The sequence below is a fragment of the Terrapene carolina genome, unplaced genomic scaffold, assembly GCF_002925995.2.
Source record: "Terrapene carolina triunguis isolate 2854851 unplaced genomic scaffold, T_m_triunguis-2.0 Scaffold212, whole genome shotgun sequence".
NCBI classification, from domain to species: Eukaryota; Metazoa; Chordata; order Testudines; family Emydidae; genus Terrapene; species Terrapene triunguis.
Genome location: NW_020664563.1, coordinates 5,891,414 through 5,916,647, shown reverse-complemented (window position 1 = coordinate 5,916,647; position 25,234 = coordinate 5,891,414). Strand labels below are relative to the sequence as shown.

Here is a 25,234-nt window from a genome sequence, read left to right as displayed (position 1 = left end):
AAAATATTTCTTAGTCAACCCCCCACAACACACACACACACACTTCTGAAAATCAATGCAATGCAAAAATACCTCAGTCACCCACCCTTGGCCTTTGAACAATAAGTAGAGGGAAAGGTACAATTGGCATATGCTCTAGAGCAGGGGTGGCCAACCTGTGGCTCCAGAGCCACATGCGGCTCTTCAGAAGTTAATATGCGGCTCCTTGTATAGGCACCGACTCCGGGGCTGGAGCTACAGGCGCCAACTTTCCAATGTGCCGTGGGGTGCTCACTGCTCAACCTCTGGCTCTGCCACAGGCCCTTCCCCCATTCTACCCCTTCCCTCCCCCTCCCCTGAGCCTGCCATGCCCTCACTCCTCCCCCCCCCCCCAGCCTCCTGCACTCCACGAAACAGCTGATCAGGAGGTGCAGGGAGGGAGGGGGAGGCACTGATCGGCGGGGCTGCCGGTGGGTGGGAGGCACTGGGAGTGGGGTGGGGGAGCTGATGGGGGGCTGCTGACATATTACTGTGGTTCTTTGGCAATGTACATTGTTAAATTCTGGCTCCTTCTCAGGCTCAGGTTAGCCACCCTTGCTCTAGAGAATGATTGGCAGAGGGAAGAATTGACATAGCTATCGACAGAATTCTGTGAAATCTCTGCAAAGGACTCTTGTGACTAGAGAAACTAGCCTCAGGAAATTAAGATTTCCACAGAACCAGGAGTGCCCCCAGTTTTCATAAGGCAGTATAGAATACATTGGCCATTTATGAGTCTATGCAAAAGACATTAGATACACCCATATATTATTTTCCTTTCTAAAAGTGTAATTCCACCTTTAATAGCCCAATCTGGCCTATTGTAAAGCCCAGTGGGACCTGGCAGCTCATGGTAGACTCTAGACAGCTTAATAAATGAGTACCATTATCCCAATGACCAATGGGGTACACAGATCAGAGGAAAGCTCTCGTGTCCGAGGCAAAAATCTTCTCTGCTCTGAATATAGCAAATGGGTTTTGGATGCTAAAAACAGATCCAGGTGATCAACATAAATTGGCCTTTTCATTCAATCACCAAGAGTTCACCTGGAAAAGGTGCATCTTCGGATACTTTAATGCCCCTGCAGAATATACAGTAACTCCTCGCTTAACGTTGTACTTATGTTCCTGAAAAAAGCTACTTTAAGCAAAACGATGTTAAGTGAATCCAAGTTCCCCATAACAATTAATGTAAATGGGGAGGTTAGGTTCCAGGGAAATTTTTTTCATCAGACAAAAGCCATTATATACTTATACAGTATAAGTTTTAAATAATTTTAAACAAACTACTTAATACTGTACTCACCAATGATGATTGTGAAGCTTGGTTGAAGCGGGGCATAGTGGGGTCAGGGCACGGGGCTGGAGTTCTGATTTCGCTACAGTTCGTTGCAGGTCACCTTAACAACCTTGTTTTCTGTACCGATTCTACCTGCATAAGACAGATTTTTTTAACAGTAAGAGCATATGCACATAAGCCCATAATATAAGTTACCCTAGGTCAGGCTGAACTACTCAGGGGTGGATTGACTCTGCTTTACCCTCCCCAACACAGAAGGCTATGGCAAAAAGAGTTGCAGTTATTGGAGCAGGGGCCAGTGGCCTAACAGCCCTTAAATGCTGTTTAGATGAAGGACTCCAGCCAACGTGCTTTGAGAGAAGTGAAGACATCGGGGGACTGTGGCGGTTCCAGGTAAGTTGAGTTTGTCTCCAGGGTCTTGCATTATAGACAGCATATAAGCCAAGGGGTTCCGAATACTCCAGTTCCTCCTGCACAACCAGACATGTCCCTTCTCAAATAGAAATGAGCAGAGAGATTGCTGACTGCATTGGAAAATGCCTATTCTCTATGCGACGATACACACAGCAGTGTTGTTCCTCAAATCAGAGTGGGCTTCCCATACAAAGGAGACTGCTTGCTGCATGATTTTTCTATGCATATACCTTTTTAATATCATAAATGGAGGAGGGAAGAGAGGATTCTGAGGATAAGTGAGATCCACCAATGCCCAAGAATCATGCCATTATGGGAAGTGAATTGAGTAAGGTATGCCTACTAGGGCTGGTCAAACATTTTCTATCAATATGGTTTTAAATTGGGTTTTTGACTGTGGTGGTGATCAACAGCAAGGATGAAGCAGTGAGATGGAGTTCAGAGGAATTTAAAAAATATCAAGGTTGATTTTAAATTAAAAAGGGCGGGGGAGGAGGGGGAGCACCAACCAGGAATACCTTCCATACCACAACTCCAGCAGGCCCAGCATCCTCCAGATGACACTTCCCCCTGCAACTCTGACTCCCAGCTGGAAGAGAGGGAGTTTTATAGAGGGCTTCACCACCCAGAATCCTTTGCAGGCAATGACAAGTCCCCACCGGTCTCTCTGGGTGATTGACCGTCCATCCAGCAAATCAGCTCTTTCCCTCACTCCTTGCTCTCTAGGCGCTTCACCCCATCACGTTCACTAAATGATTTGTTGTGAAAATGACATGGGGGGCAGGGAGGAGAAAAAGCACTTTCCAGCAAGCTCTAATGCATACCTTATTGGCATTAGCCTAGGAGGGTCATGTGGCTAGAGCATAGGCATGGGAATCAGGACGTTGGAGTTTTGATCCCTGCTCTCCCACACATTTCCTGTGTGATCATGCTTTGCCTCCGTTTCCCCACCAGTTACAATCATAGAATCATAGAAATGTTGGGTTGGAAGGGACCTTAAGAGGTCGTCAAGTCCAGCCCCTTTTGCTGAGGCAGGATCAAGTAAACCTAGACCGTCCCCAACAGGTGTTTGTCCAACACTTTCTTTAAAACCTCCAATGATAGGGATTCCACAACCTCCATTGAAAGCCTATTCCAGTGCTTAAGTACCTTTATAGTTAGAAAGTTTTTCCTACTATCTAACCTAAATTTCTCTTGCAGCAGATCTAAGTCCATTACAACTTGTCCTACCTTCAGTGGACATGGAGAACAATTGCTCCATGTCTTCTTTATAACAGCCCTTAACATATTTGAAGGCTGTTATTAGGTTCCCCCCTCAGTCGTCTTTTCTCAAGACTAAACATGTCCAGTTTTTTAAATCTTTCCTCATAGGTCAGGTTCTCTAAACCAGTGATCATTTTTGTTTCCTCTCCTCTGGATTCTCTTCCATTTGGGCATATTTTTCCTAACGTGTGGTGCCCAGAATTGGACACACTACTCCAACTGAGGCCTCACCAATCCCAAGTACAGTAAGACAATTACCTCTCATGTCTTACTTATGGCACTCCTGTTAATACATCCCAAAATATTAGATTTTTTTTACAGCTGCATCACATTGTTGACTAATATTCAATTTGTGAACCCTAGATCCTTTTCAGCAGTATTACCACCTAGCCAGATATTCTCCACTTTGTAGTTGGGCATTTGGTATTTCCTTCCTAAATGAAGTACCTTGTACATGTCTTTATTGAATTTCAGCTTGTTAATTTCAGACCAATTCTCCAATTTGTCAAGATCGTGTTAAATTCTACTCATCTCCTTCAAAGTGCTTTCACTCCTCCCAGTTTGGTGACATCTGCAAATTTTATAAGCATGCTATCCACTTTGTTATTCAAGTCATTAATGAAAATATTGAATAATACCAGAGCCAGGACTGACCCCTGAAAGATCCCACTAGATAGCCCTCCCAGTTTGACAGCACACCATTGATAACTTCTCTTTGAGTGTGGTCTTTCAACCAGTTGAGAACCCACTTCATAGCAATTTAATTTAGATCACATTTCCCTAGGTTGCTTATGAGAATGTCATGTGGGACTGAGTCAAAAGCCTTACTAAAATCAAGATATTTCATGTCTATGCTTGCCCCCTATCTGCTAAGCCAGTAATCATGTTAAAGACAAAAATTAAGTTGGTTTGGTATGATTTGTTCTTGACAAATCCATGCTGGCTATTGCTTATAACCCTATTGTCCTCTAGATGCTTACAAATTGATTGTTTAAACATTTGTTCCACTATCTTTCTTGATATCAAAGGTAGGCTGACCAGTCTGTAATTCCCAAGGTCCTCTTTGTTTCCCTTTTTAAAGATAGGTATTGCGTTTGCCCTTCTCCAGTCCTCTGGGACCTGACCTGTCCTCCCTGAGTTCTCAAAGATAATTGCTAATGGTTCTGAGATTGCTTCAGCTAGTTCCTTAAGTACCCTTGAATGAATTCCATTAGGCCCTGCTGACTAGACAACATGTAACTTTATTGAAATATTCTTTAACCTGTTCTTTCCCTGTTTCGACTTGCATTCCTTCCCCCTTGATGATAATTGTTTTGAATATCTGGTCACCATTAACCTTTTTAGCAAAGACTGAAGCAAAATAGGCATTGAACACCTCAACCATTTTGATGTCATCCGTTATTAGCAATCTTTCCCCACTAAGTAGAGAATCTACATTTTCCTTCATCTTTCTCTTGCTCCTTGTGTATTTAAAGAATCTCTTCTTATTGCCTTTTATGTCACTTGCTATATGTAACTCCTTTTGTGCCTTTTTTGATTTTGTCCCTTCATGCTTGTACTATTCTTTTGTACTCCTCTTTAACAATTAGGATAATATTTCCCTACCTTCCAGGAGTGATATGAGCTTTTATTTTTTAATGGTCATGAAACACTGAGATCCTTGAATGAAAGTGAAAATTGCCAGTATCCATGTCCTGTCTGTATGCCCCAGGGGACATTCCTTCTCAGCTCCAAACATGGAGATCAGTTCACCTCTTAAAACGTGAACAATAACTAGGCATGTTGTTTATATCCAGATATATTGATTTCTACTAAGTAATGGTCCCTTTCTCTGTTTTCCTGTGCTTTGGAGAACTGCAAATGTCTTTTACAATCTAGAAAACTCTAGCTAAAACAAAACATCTGTCTTGATTTTATTCTGAAGATGATCATTGTAAGTATAGTCTGTGAAATATAGTAGATACCACCTGGTTGAATAAGATTTCTGAGACAATAATGTAGCACAGCCAAATTGTTTGGAATATTTAGTATCTATCAACTGGAAGCCGTAGTGAACAATATTGCTCTTTACTTTCAGGAAGGCATAGTTCTGAGGGGAATTTCAAATCCCACAGGATACATGTGAGCTTGAAAATTCCTGACCTTCACCTGTAGTGGTTTAAGTCCTGTTGAGTACTACCCCTGTAAGATTGGCTTGAGGGGAGGGTTTTTTTTTTGTCAAGAATGATATAAGGAGTTTTCAGAATTCATATATGGGGGGGGGGAACATAAATTCCTGTTCAGCTATTGACAAATTCTGCCAATGACTCCAATTTTTCCCTCTGTTGTAAAAATATAGTGTCCACAATCTTGACTGAAATCTTCAGGTTTCACTCCATTTCCGAGGGTAGTATTTACAGCAAAAGGTGAACAGCATCCATTGAACCAAAACTCCCATTCCCTCTAAAACATTACACAAATCACATCCGAGCCAGACAGGTTTAGAAATGTTTGCTCGTTCTTTTTTGCATTGCTTCTTCCCTTCTGGGTTCCAGCTGGGGCTGGAATTGGAAGTGGTGAAATGGTGTAAAAGCATGTCTGTCCTCATAAAATTTCCAGCCTAGATTTTCAGACTCGTGAATGAGGTTGAGTTAAGCATCCCAACTTTGGGATGTTTTTATGTCAAGCAAACTTGAATGGTGAACCTTTTTGTATTGCCTCTGGATTAAATATTTGAAAATCCTGTCCTGGTTTGGTTGTTTCCTGCAGGAGTGTGATACGGATTGGAAAGCCAGTATTTATAAATCTGTGACCATTAACACTTCCAAGGAAATGATGGGTTACAGCGATTTCCCCATCCCAGAGGACTACCCTAACTACATGCACAACAGCAAAGTCATGGACTACTTCAGAATGTACATCAAGCATTTTGATCTTCTCCAATACATACGCTTTAAGGTATGAAAGAAATGACATCTCTTTGGAGGTATGGAAGTCAAGTGCAGCTCTGTGGGCTAACTGCTCCCCCTAATCCAATAAATTTGATGACATTACATGGGATGCTGCGATATTATCACACATGACATTATGTGACATGGTCACCAAACAGTGTCTTGCGTGGTGATATTTCAGCAAAGCTGAATTACATCAGCTCTCCTGGAAGGCTGGATAGTAGCAATAGATAGCAAATCTAGAGCTACTCAAAAAGATTTTCCTGCCCTGCTCCTCTGTCAAGTTGTCCTGCAGTGGTTCATGAGCATGAGTACCAACCTCAGAGCAACTGTTAAGTAGCAGGGCACAAACCCCAAACTGGTTGTGAGTTCTATACTTAGATTTCATCAACCATGTATCAAGTGTAAACTCCTCAGGCATTTTAACAGTCTTAACATAGAGCCACAGACAGTCCCCTTGGGTACTCCGATCTATCTTGCCACCTCGGCAAGCTTGCCTTTTACCTTCCACCAAAAATCACAACAATATTCAGATAACTCCCTGGATCAGTCACTTACCCCAGATCAGTTGCACCTTCGATCTCACACCAAAGCCAACATTTGTAGCCAATCCTATAATAAACTATCTAACGATTTATTAACGAGGAAAAGGAAATAGTTATTTACAAGGTTAAAGTATGTAAACATAGACACACAAATGAGTTCCAATCTTAAGTTTCAAAAAGTAATAGAAGCTGTTATGATAAACAAGCTTGATATGTCCTTTAGGGCTAACCCAGGCCTGGGGATCTTTTGCTCATGCGTAGTAATCCTTGCCCTTCAGAGTCCAAGAAGCATAAAAGATACAGTTCCTCCTTGTTAGGGCTTTTTATTCCTTCCCTCGTCTGTTTTGAGTTGCAAATTCAACTGTTGGGAGGAATTCAATTGCACATCTCTTCATTAGGGAGAGTAATTAACACAGTCTTTTGTCCTCTGATGTTCCACAATGGTTTGTCTGGTGTTGATGGGTCTTCATTTGATGGGCAGCTCATAACACCTCCTGTTGGAAACTTGTATTTCAGTCTCATTAATAGTTCTCTCCTGTCTGGTGATTTACAGTTACAGAACAAACACTAAATATTACCTTATGACATGGAATACAGATGTTATTCCTCAAGAGCAAGTGGTTAGCTTTGATGTCCTGAATTACTCACATTGTCCTTACCCTCAGACAGATATTTACAACCACATGCAGTATCTTGGGGGACTGTGGTATTAACTTCCTGAATATTATCTGTATATGTTATCTAGATCTCTGTGAGCCAAGGATTGTCATCTGGCCAGGAACTAGAATCAAGGAGGGGGCGGGTAATTATGAAGTCCCAGGAGCTGTAAATACCTCCAGCAAAGAACTAGCCACTTGGATGGTTTTCATACACTGGTTCGAGTCAGGCTCAAGAGAGCCAGGAGTCAGAGCTTGGGATATAGAGGGCCAGCTTGACTGGATAGACAAGCCTTCATTTTAATCCAGCAAACGGATGTGACCTTATGTACAAGGGGGGGACCAAACCCATAGGAAGGACTGGAATCTGCCAGGACTGATGGAGAAACTGGCAAGCTTAAATATGCATTTAGGCTCTTTTAGTTATTTTATATGTACTATGTAATGTTTATATCCTAAAATAAATGTACTCTGCTTTGAAAGAGCTATCCGGTTACTGATAACTGCCTGCATATGCTGGTCATAGCCCCTGGAGAGGGAGCAAAGCGCAAGGGCTGGACTTTAGTCAGACCTGCTGAGAGAAACACAGGGAAGTGCAGACGGGCTGTAGCCTAAAGTTCATGGTCAGAAGGAAGGACACGGGTCTCTGCCCAGAGGGAGGTGACATGGGGTATTCCTGGAGCAGACCGTGAAGGGGGGTGTCAAAGGTGCAGTTACCCCAAAACTGTGATGGCTGGTTCCCGGTATATTAGTATGTATACTGGTTTCCCTGTACTTTTCTCCATGCCTCCAGCTATGCCTGCATAAGCTGTCATTCAGACAGTTCTCCTTTGCCTGACTGGCTTTGGGTGTGTGGCTTCTTGGCTTTCTCATACCGCATACTTCAGCATGAATAGAGGAACAAAATAAAGCCAAGTCAAAGTAAGGGGTTGTCTGCTTTTCTTCTAGACAAGCGTGCTCAGTATAAGAAAATGCTCCGATTTTTCCACCACTGGCCAGTGGGATGTTGTCACAGAGACAGACGGGAAGCAGAATTCGGCCATCTTCGATGCCATTTTGGTTTGCACTGGCCACCACATAGATCCTTACTTACCCCTGGAATGCTTCCCAGGTCAGTGGGATACTAAGTATCAAGTCTCTTGGTGATTGGGATGTGACCCGGTCTAACTGGGAATGAACAGACTGAAGCGGTTCAGATAAGGGGGCTATTAAGGGTGGCTACGCAGCCCTAGAGCTTGTGAATCTTTTCAAAGGAATTCATAATCTTCTAGTTTGACCTCTTGCACATTTCAGGCTATAAAACCTCACCCACCCACTCCTGTAATAGACCCCTAGCCTCTGGCTAAGTTACTGAAGCCCTCAAATCATGACGTAAAGACTTCAAGTTACAGAGAATTCACCATTTACACTAGTTTAAACCTGCAAGTGACCCATGCCCCACGCTGCAGAGGAAGGTGACCCCCCACCCAGAGTCTCTGCCAATCCCAACCTCAAATATGGTGATTAGTTAGACCCTGAGCATGTGGGCAAGACCCACCAGGAAGATACCTGGGAAAGAATTCTCTGTAGTAACTCAGAGTCCTCCCCATCTAGTGTCCCATCTCCAGCAGTTGGGGATTTTTGCTACTGGCAGTCACCAATGGGCCAGATGTCATTGTAAGCTGTCTCATCATATCATCCCCTCCATATACTTATCAAGCTCAGTCTTGAAGCCAGTTAGGTTTTCTGCCCCCATTGCTCCCCTTGGGAGGCTGTTCCAGAACTTCACTCTTCAGATGGTTAGAAATCTTCACATCATTTTGAGCCTAGTCAAACTATAGAGGGAGGCAGGGTCAGCAGAAGCACACCCTGCTCATGTATATTGTCCTTCCCTAGGTCTTGTCCCATTTTGTGCTGAGGGCAAAAATCTTTGAGTCCTTAACCCAAAAGCAACATCCAGTTAGAAGGGCTCTGCTCCTGGAAGCTGAGGGAGCTGGGGGCGGAGGGGTGGGATGGATTTCAAGCCTTTGAACCAGAAGCAAAGTTTTGGGCGCCCAGGTCTCTGGGCAACATCCAGCTATAGTTAGGTCTGAGAGGAGTTTTGGTTATGGCCTGATGCTCTCCTCCCTCAGTGATGTAGACCTGCTGTGTGTGGATCTAAAAACCATACACACACCTTCGTAGTGACCCTACAGACACTGTTGTCCCGCATGGAGATATTCCCTTATCCAGAGCCTCTCCATGGACTTTCTCACACCCTCTCCAGGCACTGGAGATGCATCTTGGCCAGGTGTAGAAGTGCTCCTTTTTATATAATGACTTCCTGGCTGAGTTTTCACCTTCTGGTTTCTTCTCCCTTTGCAGGTGTAGAGAAGTTTAAAGGAAAAATAATGCACAGCCGGGAATACAAGTATCCAGAAGAATTTCGGGACAAGAGAATGGTTGTGGTTGGCTTGGGAAATTCTGGAGTAGATATTAGTTTGGATCTCAGTCACACAACCAAACAGGTACTGTTGGCTATCACCTTCCAGCAATTTCAGCCTCAGAGGTTGGATGGTGCTGAGTTGTTTTATTTAACTACTGGGTATGAATAAGACTTGTTCTTATCCGAGTCTCTGCTGAAGATTTTTCTTCCTATTCTGCCTCTGATATGACTGCACAAGTTCCATTCACACTGAGTCTTCATCTTGCAGCATGTAAGGACAGTACTGACAGTAATGGCCCAATAATATAATTGCAAGCTGTAGAGCTAAATTTATTCCTGATGTACACCACGTGTGCCCATCCCAGCCCCATGCTAACAGTGCATGCAACTCAGTATGGACCCACTGCCATGCAAATGGTAAGAAGGCAGAAATTGTAACTGATCTTACTTTACAAATACATCTTAGCCTTAAAGTCACTTTAGAGCGTAACACAGCTTGGACCCAATCTGAGTCCCATTGAAGTCAGTGGAAAGGCTCCCACTGACTTCAATGAGCTTTGGATCAGGGTCTACTGTAAGAGGCAGTGTTTTGGACCATCACTGTAGGATACCAAATGACCTCTTAAGGTCTTTGGAATGCAATTTGTGTCCAGGAAGCTGTAAATAAAAGAAAAGGGGCAGTGTCTTAAACTGAAGTGATTTCAGATATTCAGCATGGCTTATTGTCCACTTGTTTGATTCCCAGAACTACCACAGACATTCACTGGTGTTCCCCCAGACTAGGAAGGGGAAGCATAGATCCTAAGGAATTGCTAAGCATTTATCTGGGAAAACCGATTTAGTTACAGCCACACTTAAAAGGGGGAGTAACAAATTGGGGCAAACTTCTACTGTTGGGTCAACTCAGCGGATCTCCTCTCTGCTGCTCTGCTCACCCTCATTTTGTAGGAAATCCATGGTGAGAATTACTGGGTGAATCTGAGAAGAATTTTGTCCTTAGTCTTTTAAAATGGGCCCCAATCCTGCAGTTTCCTAATCTTTACTTAGCCATCTCAACGAGAGTTTTCCCTTAGCAAGTGGCAAGCAGAAATTACCGTCTGATACGCAAAACCTGTTCATCTTACTGTTACCTTATCCCACCTGCCCCCCTTTCCACGTCTCTTTCATTCACTGGTCGTGTGTTGTCCTCGTTCTAAACTGCAAGCTCTCTGGAGTGAAAACTGTCTTCATCACCTTTGTTTGTACAGTACCTAGTGCAAGAGAGCCCAGATCTTTGAGTTGGGCCCCAAGGCAGCACTGGAATACAAATGATGATGATAAATTAATTCAGTGGGATTTTTGCCTGAGGAAGGATTGTAGGATTGGATCCATTTTGTCTTTTTTTTATGTAAAACATATTCATTTTTATTCACCTACAAAGAGAGGCCAAGCCATCCCACCGTGATATCCCCAAATGATACTACTTGCTTAGCAATTAAACTAACCCCAAGTAGCCTGCACCTCGCAAGCAGACAGGGACAGGCACAGAACAAAGAGCAAAAGCCCTGACCTGTTGCATTTCTGCATCTCTTCCGGCAGGTATTTCTCAGCACCAGGACGGGCGCCTGGGTGGTGAATCGTGTCTCTGACAACGGCTTCCCCCTCGACGTGGTACACTTCACACGCTTTAAAAATATGCTGCGCCACATCATCCCTTTGTACCTGATGAACCGGTGGGGGGAGAACAAGCTGAATGCCAGGTTTAACCATGAAAACTATGGACTGAAACCTAAATTCAGGTAACGCCTCTATTTCAGGACTCTCACAGTCATGGGCATTTTATGGGTAAAATTTTCTAAAAATCCTAAGTAACTTAGTTTCTTAAGTCCCATTTTCAAAAATGATTTAGGCACTTTGGAGCCAAAGTCTCACTGAAAGTCAATGGAATTTTAGGCTATAGGATGCAGTTGGGTCATGTTTTCCAGCTTTTCCTCACAACCATGAGGGCTAGAGACGTACTTTTTCTTAAGGAAAGCTGAGGTTCCCGCCTGATCACTTAACTCCAGCAGCTGTGGCTTGTAGAAAAACCTCTAATATTGTGAGACTTGCAAGAAAATCATGAGAGCTGGTGACACTGTAACATGTGACTTTGCACTTCAAGCTGGGGAGGTAATTCCCAGCTCAAGTAGATGTACCCGCGCTAGCTTTGGTCACATTACCATGCTAAAAATAGAGTGTCGCCTCAGCAGTGGGAGGGACTGGTCATGTGAGCATGTGCATAGTGTCTTGGACTTGTACTGGGCGTGGTTGAATGAGGCCTCACAAACCTCCTGTGAGGGAAGTGAGTGGTGATGTTCCCATTTCAGAGGCTGGTAAAATGATGCCCACAGGGTGGAGATCCACAGCCCAGGACGGAAATGCTCACAGACTCAAGATCCAGGACTGAACTTCGCAGCTCAAGTCCGTCCCTCACAGACTTTTAAGTTGCTTGCCCAAGGTCACTGGCCAAGCCAGGAGCAGAAATCAGGAGTCCTCTGTCTAAATTCCCTGCACTAAGCACAGGGCCGGCTTTGGCTTTCTGGCCGTCCCAAGCAAAAAAAAACCGCGGCGGCCAGAACAGCAAAGCAAAAAAAAAACCAACCCTGCGGCGTGGCCGGAGCCAGGGTGCAGGGGGACTCCCTGCCCTGAAGATGTGCCCCAGCTAGCGGGGGGAGGGGAGGGAGCAGGGGGAGAGCGAGAAGGGGGGCGGCCAAGGCTTCAGCGGGGCACTGCCACGCGGCCCCTCCCGCCGTGCCCCCTGCCGGGAGGGCTCCGCACCGCTCCTGTCGGCTGGGAGGGAAGGACGCAGGCTGCCCTGCCGGGATTGCTGCAGGGCGCTCCCATCCTCCACGCCGCTGCCCCCTACAGGGCGGCTGGAGCGGAACAACAAAAAACAAAAACAAAAAAGCGGCCGTGTAGCCCTAGGATTGGGCGGAATGCCGCCTCCTACAAGCTGCCGCCCCAAGCACCAGTTTGCTCGGCTGGTGCCTGGAGCCGGCCCTGACTAAGCACTAGACAACTATCATGTCTACAAGAACTTGGGCAGAGAAGCCCCCCAGGGGGGTTAGGCACTCTACCCCCTTGGCACAGGGTGGCCAGCCCCTGTAAGTGAAGTGGGTCCACTCCCCTGACGACTGAGGCTGGGCCCTAATGAGGGGCAAGGTGACGCCGGAGTTAAGAGCAAGAAGAAAGCTGTAGGGAGGGAAGAATGCGGCAAATGGGCAGCTCCAGAAAGGGGCTAGGATAGGCCCTGGGGCAAGGCCAGGCTCCTGGGAGTGGCCCACGGCTTGTGTCTCCGGAAATAAAGAACCAGAAGTAGCAGGAGGAAGCTGCTTGGAATCAGTTGGAAAGAAGGTAGCGCCAAGGAGGGGCAGATACGGACTGGGAAAGACTGCAATTACCCTGGGATGGGAGCTATCATTTTAGTTGACTTTCACTGGCAAAGGAGCAATGAGGGTCTTTGCCCAGGAAGAGGGAGTTGAGTCCCTGAAGAACTCGGTGCAGAGAAGTGGGACATTAAGGTTTGCTTGAAGATTGTGGACAGTTATTTGGAAGACTAGTAAATAAACTTACACATGGGTGCTTTCTGTGCTAAAATGGTGTCAGAGTAGTAAGTGCCGGGACCCTCAACCAGCAGATGGTGCTCAGGGACAGCTGCCCCCTGCGACAGGGTGCCTAATAAATCTAGGTATCTTTGACCATTTTAGCCTTAGCGAATGCCTACACTGAAAGCGCAGATGTGGCTGTAGCCCAGGTAGGCATACCCACACTGGCTTTAATCTAGCAGGCAGGTTTAACAACGGTAGTGAAGATATGGCAGAAAAGGCTTCAGGACAGGCTGGCTAGCAACCTGAGTAAGCACCCAAGGTAAGTAAGGGTGCAATCCTGTGCCACCCTGCTTTCACTGCTATTGTTACTCATGCTATGTCTACACTGCCATTGGGAGGTGTGATTGCAGCTCAGGCGGGCAGATCTGAGCTAGCTTTGCTCTAGCTAGATCATCGCAATCAATGGAAGGGAAGAATGTGGCAAAAGGACAGGCAGCAATAGCAATGTTGCCATGGCAGTGGGGGCAGTGAAGGGGCTAGTCTTCTGAGTACAATCCCCACCCCAGGACCCCAGGTACATACTTGAGCAGGTTGCCCGTACCGCTACCCCACATTGCTGAAGCTATCCCCGGTATTATTACATTAGTGAGCTTTGAGCTTGCTAGAGCAAAGCTAGCTCAGGTATCTCTACATGTGCTGCAGTCACACATCTCAACTGCAGCATAGACATACCACTAGATTAAAGCTAGGACAGGTATAGCTACTCACACTGCAATCGTACCTTCTCTTGAGTCTCCACTGTTCTAACCCAGCACAGCCTATTCACACTCAGTTCTCTCCTCCTTCCTGACCTTACAGGTTTCTCAGCAAGTACCCGATCGTGGGGGACGACCTGCCCAACGCCATCGTTTCTGGCCGGGTGCTGATGAAGCCCAATGTGAAGGAGTTCACCGACACGGCTGTGATTTTTGTGGACGGGAGCCGGGAGGAGAACATTGACGTCGTGCTCTTTGCCACAGGATACAACTTCTCCTTCCCCTTCTTGGAGGAGAATGTCCTCAGAGTCAGCAACAACCGTGTCCCCCTGTATAAGTTCGTCTTCCCTCCACACCTGGAGAAGCCCACGCTGGCTATCATCGGCCTCCTCCAGCCACTGGGGGCCATCATGCCCATTGCGGAGCTTCAAGCTCGCTGGGCCACCAGGGTCTTTAAGGGTAAGAAAAATAAGCACCAGAGGTTCTCCGCTTGCCACTCTGCTAACACTTCCCAGCAGCATTCCATACATTTCTCAGCATCTCCCATACTTACGGTGATGAGCCTAGTCTGAGAACCTATATAGACCGCCATAGACCCAATACAAGAGCTAAGCAGGGGTGTGAGGCTGATTTGAAGGAGAAGGCTGAAATCCATGCTTGATAGTTCCCCATGGGCCAGGGTATCAAATCAAGAGAGGCAGTGTGGCCTAGTGGATAGAGTGGAGGCCGGGGACTCAGGAATGCTGGGTTCTATCCCAGCCCTGTCAGTGACCTGGGGCACATCATTTCATCTCTCTGGGGCGGAGTTTCCCCCTTTGCAAAATGTAACGATGAAAAGTGCTGCGTAAGAGTGACTGTTGTTGTTACAGATACCAGTGAGGGGTAAATACAGCCTTTACTTACGAACTTAATGTTCAGTTATATGCTCAGTGCCTTATTGCCATGTTCATCACTTGGTCAATCTACTTCCTGGTAGGCCACTGCTACTCCTGCTCCTTGTTTCTCTTCCTGCCTCATCCTCCATTAGCTATTTCTCTCCCTTTCATGTCTCTCTTCTGTTCTTCCCTCTGCACGTCCTTTCCTGGAGCGAATCTCAATTCCCACCCTGCTTGGCTTCTCACTGCCTTTTGCCCCTTCCATTTCCTCAAATGAGCGGCCATGCAATAGTTAATGTTGACTCTGAAGGGTCATCGTTGGGTTTTACAGCTGGCATGACAAGGTGATTAACAGGGGAGTTTACCCCTCTGAGTCATTGTTTCAGGCTGGCTGCAGATATTCGGATTACGACAGTCACAAGGGTTAGAAACTTATTTTATTTAAAGTTGAGATTCAAGCAATCTGGATATATCACGTCAGCTTAATAAATACCAGCTATAGGCCATATACTTAGCAGGCCACTCTCTAGCCTAGGAGAACCATCTGAACTGGATAGGAAGATGGGGCTGTAGCTAAGCTACTATCCTGGCAGGCTCTGAGCACAACGGGGGCAAGAGGAGGCACGGCCAGGCTGTTTTTATACCCTGGGGATTTGTGCACTCTGCTAAAGCAACTGACGCAGGGTCGCTAGGGTCTCAGCAGCTCCCAAACAGGGCAAAGATAAGCCACTTGCCATCTGCCCCTGCATAGGCAGTTTCAAAACTTAACAAAGGAACCGCATTATAAAGCAGATGATGCACCTGAGCTGAACTATGTGGCAAAAGGAAGGGAACAAACAAAAAGTTTCCCAGTCTTATGAAGTGAGGGAAGGTTTCTTGTTCAGTGGTGCCCTATTAGAAGGGAAGTGTGGTCTTGTGAGCAGAGCAGTACAGTGGAAGTCAGGATCCCTGGCTTTTTTCCCCAGCTCCACCTGTCTGTCTTGCTTATATTTTTGTGCTTCCACCCATCACCCTAGTAGCTGAGCATATAAAATAGATGAGCGATAGCATGGTTCCTAGTCAACACCATGGAATCTCTGATTCATCTCCCTGTTCAGGTTATAGGAAGCTCAGTTTAAGGACAACTGTGCCACTGCTTCAATGTGTGACCTTGAGAAAGTCACTTAACTGCTCTCTACTTCATTTTACCCATCTGTAAAGGGCAAGTAAAAATAGACACAATGCTGTTGTGAAGTGTCCCTTATCAGAGGTTGTAAAATGCTTGGAGATCCAGAAAGAATCACCCTGTCTAAACGCAAAATATTCTGCTTTCTCAGGTCTGCTTAAGTTACCTTCACTAGATGACATGATGGCCGACATTGCCAAGAAGATAAAGGAGAATGAGAAACGGTAGGAGACTATTATATAGAATGATAAAATGTTGATCATGGTGAGCAGTGGTGACCAAGGCAACCGTTGCTTCTTTGTGTAATGCAGCCGTGTATCTCTGCCTCCCCCTAGTGGCTGGACTGTCTAAAGAGGTTTGAGTTTCTTCCCACCTACAAGCTAAGGCATGCGGTCCTTTGATTCAAGTAGTAGAGCCTTTTGTTTTAGGTTCCCTGGTTCAATCCCTACAGATGGACCTGCCCAGGCGTATTGTGTGTCTCTCACTAGTGCTGCTCTTTTCCAGCACCCGTGCAAAATCCCTACAACTTCCGCACAGTGTCAGAATTTGGATTTTGTATTGCCCATGATTGACTGGTGCTATTATTAGCTATCAAGTGCCAAACAAATAAAAATTTGCTTCAGCTTGGTCATACACTAGGAAAAAAAGGAGGAGGAGGAAGATACCCAGATCTCTACTTCTGTGTGCCCCAGGAAGGAAATTTGGATATGCTGTGGTGGCATATGTTAATCTTCTGAGGACTCAGGGCCCAGAGACTGGTTGATAGAGGTTTAGAGCCTGATTCTCATCTTGCTTACGCTGCTTTTACTCCAGTGTCAGTCCATTGACCTCAATGGCGTTACTCCTGATTCACACCAGAGAAAATGAGAAGAAAATCAGGCCCAATCTGTTAAGCGTTAAGTGCTGATGTACAGAGATGCACAGAGGAAGCCATTTCCAGTGCTCAGTATGTTTTATTGAGCCTACAAAACAAAAGAGCTATGCTACATATTCTTGAGCGCCACCTAGTGGCACCTCATCTATTAACTGACTATTTACTAGAGTTGGCCGGAAATATTACGACAAAACAGATTTTCATCGGAAAATTCAGATTAATCAAAACTAAAACTTCACCAAAATGTAGCAGTTTCAATGAAAAGTTCATCAGGAAGTTTTCTCAGCTCCAGGATGGCACTTACGGTGAAGAGAGCCCAGGATAGTCAATAGCCCTGTGATCTCCTAACCTGAGATGCAGGAGACTCAGATTCAAACACCTGCCCTGTCTGATTTGGAACAGGGAGTTGAACATGGCTTACCATAACCTCTTTATTCCATGCGGAACATAGGGCCTTCACCACTGCCTTCCATCTTTGGCAATCTCCTGCTGCAGTCTTAGTGTATTCCTATGTCATTTTAATGACTTTCAGTTCTGCTCCTGTTGTGTGTTTCCAAGTTGCAATTGGATACCTCTTTGCTTCTTGCCTGGAGATCTCAGTCCAGCGCTTATCTTGTTATTTTATTCAATCCTTTCCCCATATGTGTCCTAGCTAGCTCCATTTTTTACCATAATTTCCTGTCCTATCAGTCTCTGTTTCATCCTCCTCCAAAGCTCTTCATTTGTTAATTTTTTTTCTGGCCATCTGATATTAAGGATTTGTTTAAGGCAGCTGTTTATAAATATTTGGAGTTTAGCTAGTAGGGTCGTGATAAGTCTCCAAGTTTCAGCACAATACACTAAGACAAGCTTTACAGTGGTGTTAAATATTCAGAGTTTAGTTCAGAGGGCAAGGTTTCTATTTCTTCAGATCGGCTTTAGAGTTGCGAAGGCATGACTGGCTTTTGCTGTTTTAGGTTAATGGTTTAATGTCCTTATCTGTTCCACCTGTTTTGCGTACAATGCTGCCAAGATACCTGAAGTGCTAGACATCCCCTCTCAATCCCAGAAAGTGTCATTTCTGTTGTGTATTGATTCTTGTGATTTTCATTTTCTCTGTGTTGATTTTCAGTCCTACTAACTACACATAGGTCGAAGAGCATGTGTTTAAGCTTGCATATCTCTGTGGATGTGGGATCACAGGTTGATACTGCCTGCAAAAATCGAGGTCTTGTAGGTTCTAGGAGAAAGTCCATAGTGTATCCATTGGTGGTTCTGTTTTCTTTCTTATTACCCAATCTGTTATCAGTAGCAAGATCATGGGTGACATAAGACATCCTTGTCTAATGCTGGCAGTTACTTTGAATGGCTTGGACAATTTGCTGTTGTATATTACCTGACATTTTGTATTTTCATAGAAGCACTGATATTCACAATTTGCTGGGGGACTCCATAGTGGCATAGCAACTTCTCAAAGACTGTTCTGTCCACTGTGTCAAAGACTTTTTGGAAATCTATTAAACTCACATAGAGTGGTGACTACCATTCAATCAACAGTTGTATGATGAGCCATAGGATTACTATTCGATCTATGCGTGATTTCTCCTGTCCGAGCCCTGACTCTATTGTTTCTTTAGTCTGTCTTGGATAATGTGTGTAAGTATTTACTTGGGTTGGACAGCAGCTGAATGTCTCTCCAGTTTTTTGACTGACTGAGGTCACCTTTCTTTGGCAACTTGACTATATGATCACTTTCCCACTCATTTGGTAATTTTTCTTCTTCCCATATCTTTTATAAGAGCCTGTCAAAATGTCTAGTGTGTTCTTTAAATCTGCCTTAAAGACCCCTGCTGGGATTTTGTCTGGACCTAGTGCCTTTCCACTTTTTAACCAATTGTCTGCTGTCTATACTTCTAACCTGTCAGGGTAGTTAAGCACTGGAATAAATTGCCCAGGGAGGTTGTGGAATCTCCATCATTGGAGATTTTTAAGAGGAGGTTAGATAAACATCTGTTAGGGATGGTCTAGATAATACTTAGTCCTGCCATGAGTGCAAGGGAGTGGACTATGTGACCGCTCAAGGTCCCTTCCAGTTCTATGATTCTATTCTAGTGATAGGTCCTAATTCAGATGTTCCTCTACATCTGAGGGGGTTAACCACTGGCTCGCCATTCAGTAATTCACCTAAGTACCACCTCCATATATTGAATTGTTCTGCTGTTTGTGGTTAAGTTACCCTCACTGTCTTGGACTAGTTAGTTGGTATCTGTTTTTCTGACTGACAATGTCTAGTGCAGAGATTCTCAAACTGTGGTCCATGGACCACCAGTGGTCCGCAAGCTCCATTCAGGTGGTCCATGGATAGTTCCCTCTAAGGTGCGTGACTGGGAGGCTGCATACGAGACAATGGAGGGCCACCCACCTAATTAGTGGAGCCGCGCAGACGTGGCTCCACTAATTAGATGCCTGGATCCTGGAGAAAACGCACATGTAAGGTGAGGTGGTGGCCTTAGGGGGAATACGGGGTAGGTGGGATGGGGCAGTGGTGTGAGAAGAGTGGGTGGGGGGAATTTGAGATGTGCAGGGCTGCGGCGGCCAGAGAAAGAGGCGACTTTCCCCAGCTCCAGGGCTGTAGCTGCCTGGGAGAGACGGCCCTCCTTCCCAGCCTCAGCTCTGTGGCTGCTGTGGTGGGGGAGAAACCCCCCTCCTTCCCAGCCCCAGCTCGGGGGCTGCTGTGGCAGGGGAGAGAGGGCACATCCATCGCATTAGAAAGTTAAGACTACTGATATTAAAATATGAGTTTTGTGCTTTTATTTGTAGAACAAAAAATTATTTTTTATTAAATTTTCATTAATTATTATTAAGGTTTTTTTATATAGCACTTTTATCCAAAGCGTTTTACAATAGTTAGCTAATGGTACAAACATTTGGAAAGATCATTAAGTGGTCTGCCGAGACCCTCAACAATTTTCAAGTGGTCAGTGAAAAAAAAGTTTGAGAACCACAGGTCTAGTGATATCGTACAGTGTCTGCATGTTGGTTTGTGCTACTGTTGCCATTTTGTCTCTAAAATCTCGTTTGTCTTTCTTGGCACTCTTTTTGATTTCTTTGTTCTTCATGGCATGTTCCTCCCGAAGTTGCTGTTTCCGTATTCTTGTTCTTGCTTGATTTAGTTTGTTTAATTTGACATCTTTCTTTTATTTTCTGCCATGTCTCCTCAGACAGCGATTCGTTGTAGAGTTTCTTCCTGAATCCTGGGTTTTGGTGAAGGTTTCCTTTACATGTTCCCATTTGCCTTCTACTGTTCCGTCATCTTCATTTTCAAGTGCCTAGTATCTGTTTGCTAGCACAAATCTAAACTTTGTACTGCCGTCGGTTTCAAATGAGTAATGTTACAAGTGGGCATCCCTGTTTGGTTCTCTTTTTTTGTCACTTTTATTCTCCAGTTAGCTATCACTGATGCACGGTCCATTCCCATTGCTGCCTCATGCCTGCTATAACATCCTCTAAAGCTCTTCCCCATTTGTACTGAACTGTAATGAGATCTGTTTAACAAGTTATCCTATGACTAGTAAGGAGAGGGGAAATAGTTCCTCCAACAAGCAGGTCATTCATTCCACAAAATCAGCAAACACCTCACCATTTTCATTCATTTCACTGAGGTATTGTTTCCCCATCAGTATTATTCTCCATCCAGAGATCTGAACCGAATCTCCCACATTCCAAGCAAGTGTTCTCACCACTGAGCTACTGGCTATTCTGGGTGGGGAATGAGAGTTCTCATTTTTTTGTAAAACCTGTAGAAAGGACTAGTTTTTCATTCTATTGCAGAACACAAACAAATGTTGAAAGCTCTGATTTCTTTTTCGTAAGAAGGAAATTTTGTTTTCCGGCCAGCCCTACTATTCACGTGTATACGGCTATCACACAACTCTCAAACAAGCAATGCTTTCTCCTATCCATTCAGTGGGCTGGAAAAGCAAGCGTCCTGAGGTTTAACAAAGTAGCTTTTCCCTCCTCCTCATAACTACATTAGATAACCAACCTCATTAAAAAGAAAATGCTTAGCAGTAGGCAGTTTGGTCTTTCTTGCCAGTTACTTAGTTAATGGCTTACTAGTTATTATGGCTTTGTGACATCCACATTTGGGCTGAGATGTAAAGCTGAGGTCCTGCCCATCTGTAGTTGTTAAAATCACATGGCACTTTTCACAACAATAAGGGTATCAACTTAGGGGTCCTGCCCAGACGTGAACTGGAGCAATCCTATTTTGCCTCCTTAACTGTAAATTGAGAAGCAACTAAAGGTCAATGGAGTCTCACCCTTTCCAGGAGGTGTAAGTATGGACCAATGTGTTTATTTTAGAAAGGATAACAGATTAGGCCTTGCTTATGTGAAGTACACTGGAAGATGCCTGCTCTATGGGTGGCTAATTGTTTAGAAGTTGGTCGTTCTAAGTAACTCAACTGTTTAGTACTGTTTTTGCTAAGGATTTGATTGTCTTCAATTAAAGGAACCCAATTAACTCGAAAATGACATATCTAGCCACGCATTTATATCCACTCTTACATGTAACACCTCAGAGCAGTGGCTGAAAGAAAGGAGAGAAAACTAGTTTGTTCTTCGTTTTTTGCATTTCACATCATGATATGTCTGTCAGTTTCACTGCTTCCATTGCATAGTCAGTTAGGACCTGATCCTGCAAAGGATTCATGTTTAATACCATGCCTGCTCAGAGAAGCTACACAGAGTGACGAAACAGCATGGCAAGTGTACATGAGCTCACCAACTGAAACAAGTGGCTGGTTGGTGTCTTTTAGGATTGATGAGCTACATGTGTCTCTGTAAAGGCTCATTGACTGAGATTTCCTGTAGTATAGGTTCTGATCCAAAGCTCACTGAAGTCAGTGTGTGTGTATATTTCCATTAATTTCAGTGGGCTTTGGATCAAGCCCATAATGCATCCAGTCAGGTGCAAGATGATGCTTGCAGAATGTTTGTTTGATTATTTTGATTGGAACTAGAGAAGAGCCAAATCAGTTCTGGATCTTGTTAAGTTTCACAGCACACAGAGAAGTTAGATAAAAACATCAAATATTCTTGCTGGAAGGTAGCAATGTAACAAAGCTTTATTTTTAAAAATCTAGGACCATAACACATGAACCCAAAAGCACAGCGAGACAAAGCAGGCTGCTCCCAAAGGCAGAGAGGCTCAACTCACCCACCTTGTTCTAGTCTGGCTCTTTGCAGACTAATTCTGATCACTTGCTTCCCTCAGAACTCCCTGCTTGCAAGCAGGACCAGGAAATGCCCCAATGACCCCTGAAATTTAAAGTAGTAGATCATAGTTTTCAATAACCCGCAGATCTCAACATCTTTATCTCTGGGGAAGGTCAGAGCCGGATCTCATCCTAGTAGTCTCAGACATGTCTGAGTAAACATTCAGCCTCAAACCGATTCCGGTCCATATGGCTTTTCTCCTTTGTCCCAAGGTACATTCCGAGCCAGCACATTACCCTGCAGGTGCAGTACATCGATCATGTGGATGAACTCGCCTCCCTATTGAGCGTGAAACCCAACCTGCTGTTTCTCTTCCTGACGGATCCGAAGCTGGCCCTGGAAGTGCTCTTCGGCCCGTGCACACCAGCCCAGTTCCGTCTGACTGGACCGGGGAAGTGGGATGGTGCTAGGAAGAGCATCCTGACCCAGAGACAGCGCATCTTAAAGGCCACAAAAACTCGGGCTCTGAAAACCCACTCTGAGAACGACACCTGCCTGTTCTCCTCTCTGTGCATTAAAATAATGGGCCTGTTCGTTCTTATTGCTGCCATTTGTGCTTATTTTTAAGTATCCATGTGTTGGTCTCCAAGGCCACTGTGCAGCTGCAGAGTGAGAAGAGCCGTAATGTTAAACTGGCCTTTGCTTTGCATCACTATCGCGCTTGCTCTCCATGGCTTATTGTTTGCTTCCTGCTCAAAGCCGCCCGGCCTGGAGGTGTCACAGTAATGTTAGAGGTGAGAACGCTACAAATAGGAGCTTTGCAAGAGTCACTGGATCCATCTTTGGGAACCAGAGAGTACTGGACTAACCGCCTCACCACCGTATGCGATACTAACCTGCCCTTGTTCTCTGTACACTTGGACTTTGGAAATGGTCATCTCCACCTTCTCTCCTCTACACTGTAGCTGCTGAAGAGGAGGCAAAGACCCAAATCCTGATCTCTGTGCAATGGGCTGTGCTCAGGGGAGTCCTTGGGGGTCACAGTAGCCCAGAGGCTACTGTGTCCTCCCCTCCTCCACAGGTGGACTTAGCAACTGGATCCACACTGATCCACCAGCCGTGCCCATTGCAAGTCAGGTCTGATAGGATCCTCTCAGAGCATGCAGCTAGCTTTAACATCATGCTTTCCATCCATCCCTGACATGCCCACTGGGGAGAAGAAGATATAGGGGCTGGCTATGCAGGTTCTTCATGCACTCTAGACTCCCCAATGCCAGGAGAACCGCCCAGCAAGAGACCTGTGGGTGGTTTCCACTCACTTTCCATGCTGAGGTGGTTCAAAGGGAGCAGAGCAGTGCAAAGAATCTGCCCCAAAGTATTGATTGTGGCTCCTTCATCTTCTTGAAATAAAATGTTCAGCCCTCTGGCTAGATACCACTGCTCTAGGCGCTACGCCAGTATGAGCAACAAGAATGACTGATTGCAGTGTAGTAGCCATCTTGGTCCCAGGGTCTCGCTGAAACAAAGGTAGGTGAGGCAATCCAATAAACACCATGCCGACCTTGCCTCTCTAATAATGATGGTCTCATTGCAAAATCAAGGGAGATCATGCACTCCACTAGAAGCAACTAGCTTTTTCCCCTTAAGCCAAGGGGCTGTGCTACCTTTCATAAAATAGTGGCAGGATCTGCCCTCAGGCTAACAAAAAGTCCCTTGAAAAATAAAAGTTCCTTAGAGAATACATCAGACAAATAGCTGTGACAGGACCCTGGGCTTTAAATTCTACTCCCTTGTTCCCTTAGTTTGGAGGGCTGTGGAATTCTCTAAATCTCCCCCCCCCCCACCCACCCATCCACCCAATATTCTGGAATTGCTTGCTCTCAGTCAATCAACTAAATCTGTCTGCAAATGGAGAATTAAGTCCCCTCTGCTTTGGGTTTTTATGAGCTAAAGGGAGCCGCTGCAAGGAGCCCATTTTTCTGCCTAGTGGCCTAATTTGAGCTCAACACTGAAAAATATTTGTTTGAAATGTTTTCTCTTCGGCCTATTGGTGAGGATGTTGGCGTGAGACTATCGCCTTGGTTTCAAAGACAGTTAATCTGCTGTACCCAGGGGTACTGGAACAATTTGTATAGTGTGGGTGCGGAGAGACATTGAACCAAACTGTAAACCCTGTATATGATGGAAACCACTTCAAGCCTGGGGGTGGAGCAGCACCCCTAGTTCCAGCACCTATGGCTCCACCTGGCAGCACCCAGACTGGCACTCTTTACTTGGACACCGCTTCCATTGGCTTCGGTGGCAGTTTGGTGTGGGTAAGAAGTGCCGGATGTGGGCTGTAATACTGGGGTCTAATTTCAGTTGTTGGGCTTAGAGTGAGGGTATTGGGTGGTATCGATGGCCTGTGAGACACAGGAAGTCAGACTGAATGATCTGGTGGTCCCTTCTGGCCTACAACTCTATAACTCTGATTGGGTCCTTGCCGTTGCTTAGGAAACTATTGTGATGTCACAAAAATCATGATGTCAGATGGAGAATAAGCAGCAGTACCGGCTGGATTCTTACAAAAATTCTGCTTCCATTTACCAACATGTAACCCTATTGATGTCAATGTAGTGATCATCTGGGGGCAGGACTTTGCCACCTGTTTTTATGCAAGTATCTGTTGCCTTGTAGATTGAGATTGAAAAGCCAGAATGAACCACCGTGATCATCTAGTATGACCTCCTATGTAACACAGACCAGAGAACTTCCCTGATATAATTCCCAGAGCATAACTTGAACTAGAGCATAATTTACACATTCAGTTTTGATTTAACTCTTGTAAAAGAGGACGCCATAGCTTACAAGCGCAGAATTGTTTCCAAACTGATTATTTTTTCCAAGTTTTCCTTATGGCCTCAGTAGCTGTTTAAGTGTCTCTATGCACTTTTGTTATCATAAGTAAAAAGCTCAGTTCTTTATAACTCAGCTGTATGTATTCCTGGCTGAAATCTGATGTACAATGTCCTGATAATGAAAGCAATAACTGAGTAGTTTCATCTTGAGCTGGCTATTGTGAACAGCATACAAAACCATGTGTGACCAACCATTATCGACTTCCTGTGCCATCTGTACCAACCTACAAAAAATATCTGTATTAAGCCGGCAGCATGCCTGGAGGCTCACATTGTATTTCTGAAAATAAATATTTCCCAAAACAAATACTTACTTTTTAGCAATTATTTTAAAACCCTACGTAAGTGCAACATGAATAATAAGCAGAGAGGT

The 25,234-nt window shown here is 44.9% G+C and overlaps 1 protein-coding gene across 1 annotated transcript; it reads left to right on the top strand.

The window, feature by feature from the left end:
* The first annotated feature begins 1,579 nt into the window (after positions 1 to 1,579).
* LOC113407530 (dimethylaniline monooxygenase [N-oxide-forming] 5-like) lies at positions 1,580 to 22,591 on the top strand. The gene is made up of 8 exons (XM_026656136.1): positions 1,580 to 1,711; positions 5,744 to 5,932; positions 8,075 to 8,237; positions 9,470 to 9,612; positions 11,109 to 11,308; positions 13,955 to 14,310; positions 16,043 to 16,115; positions 22,237 to 22,591. Exons 1-8 carry the CDS (start codon positions 1,580 to 1,582, stop codon positions 22,589 to 22,591), a joined length of 1,611 nt encoding a protein of 536 aa, XP_026511921.1.
* The last annotated feature ends 2,643 nt before the right edge of the window (positions 22,592 to 25,234 follow it).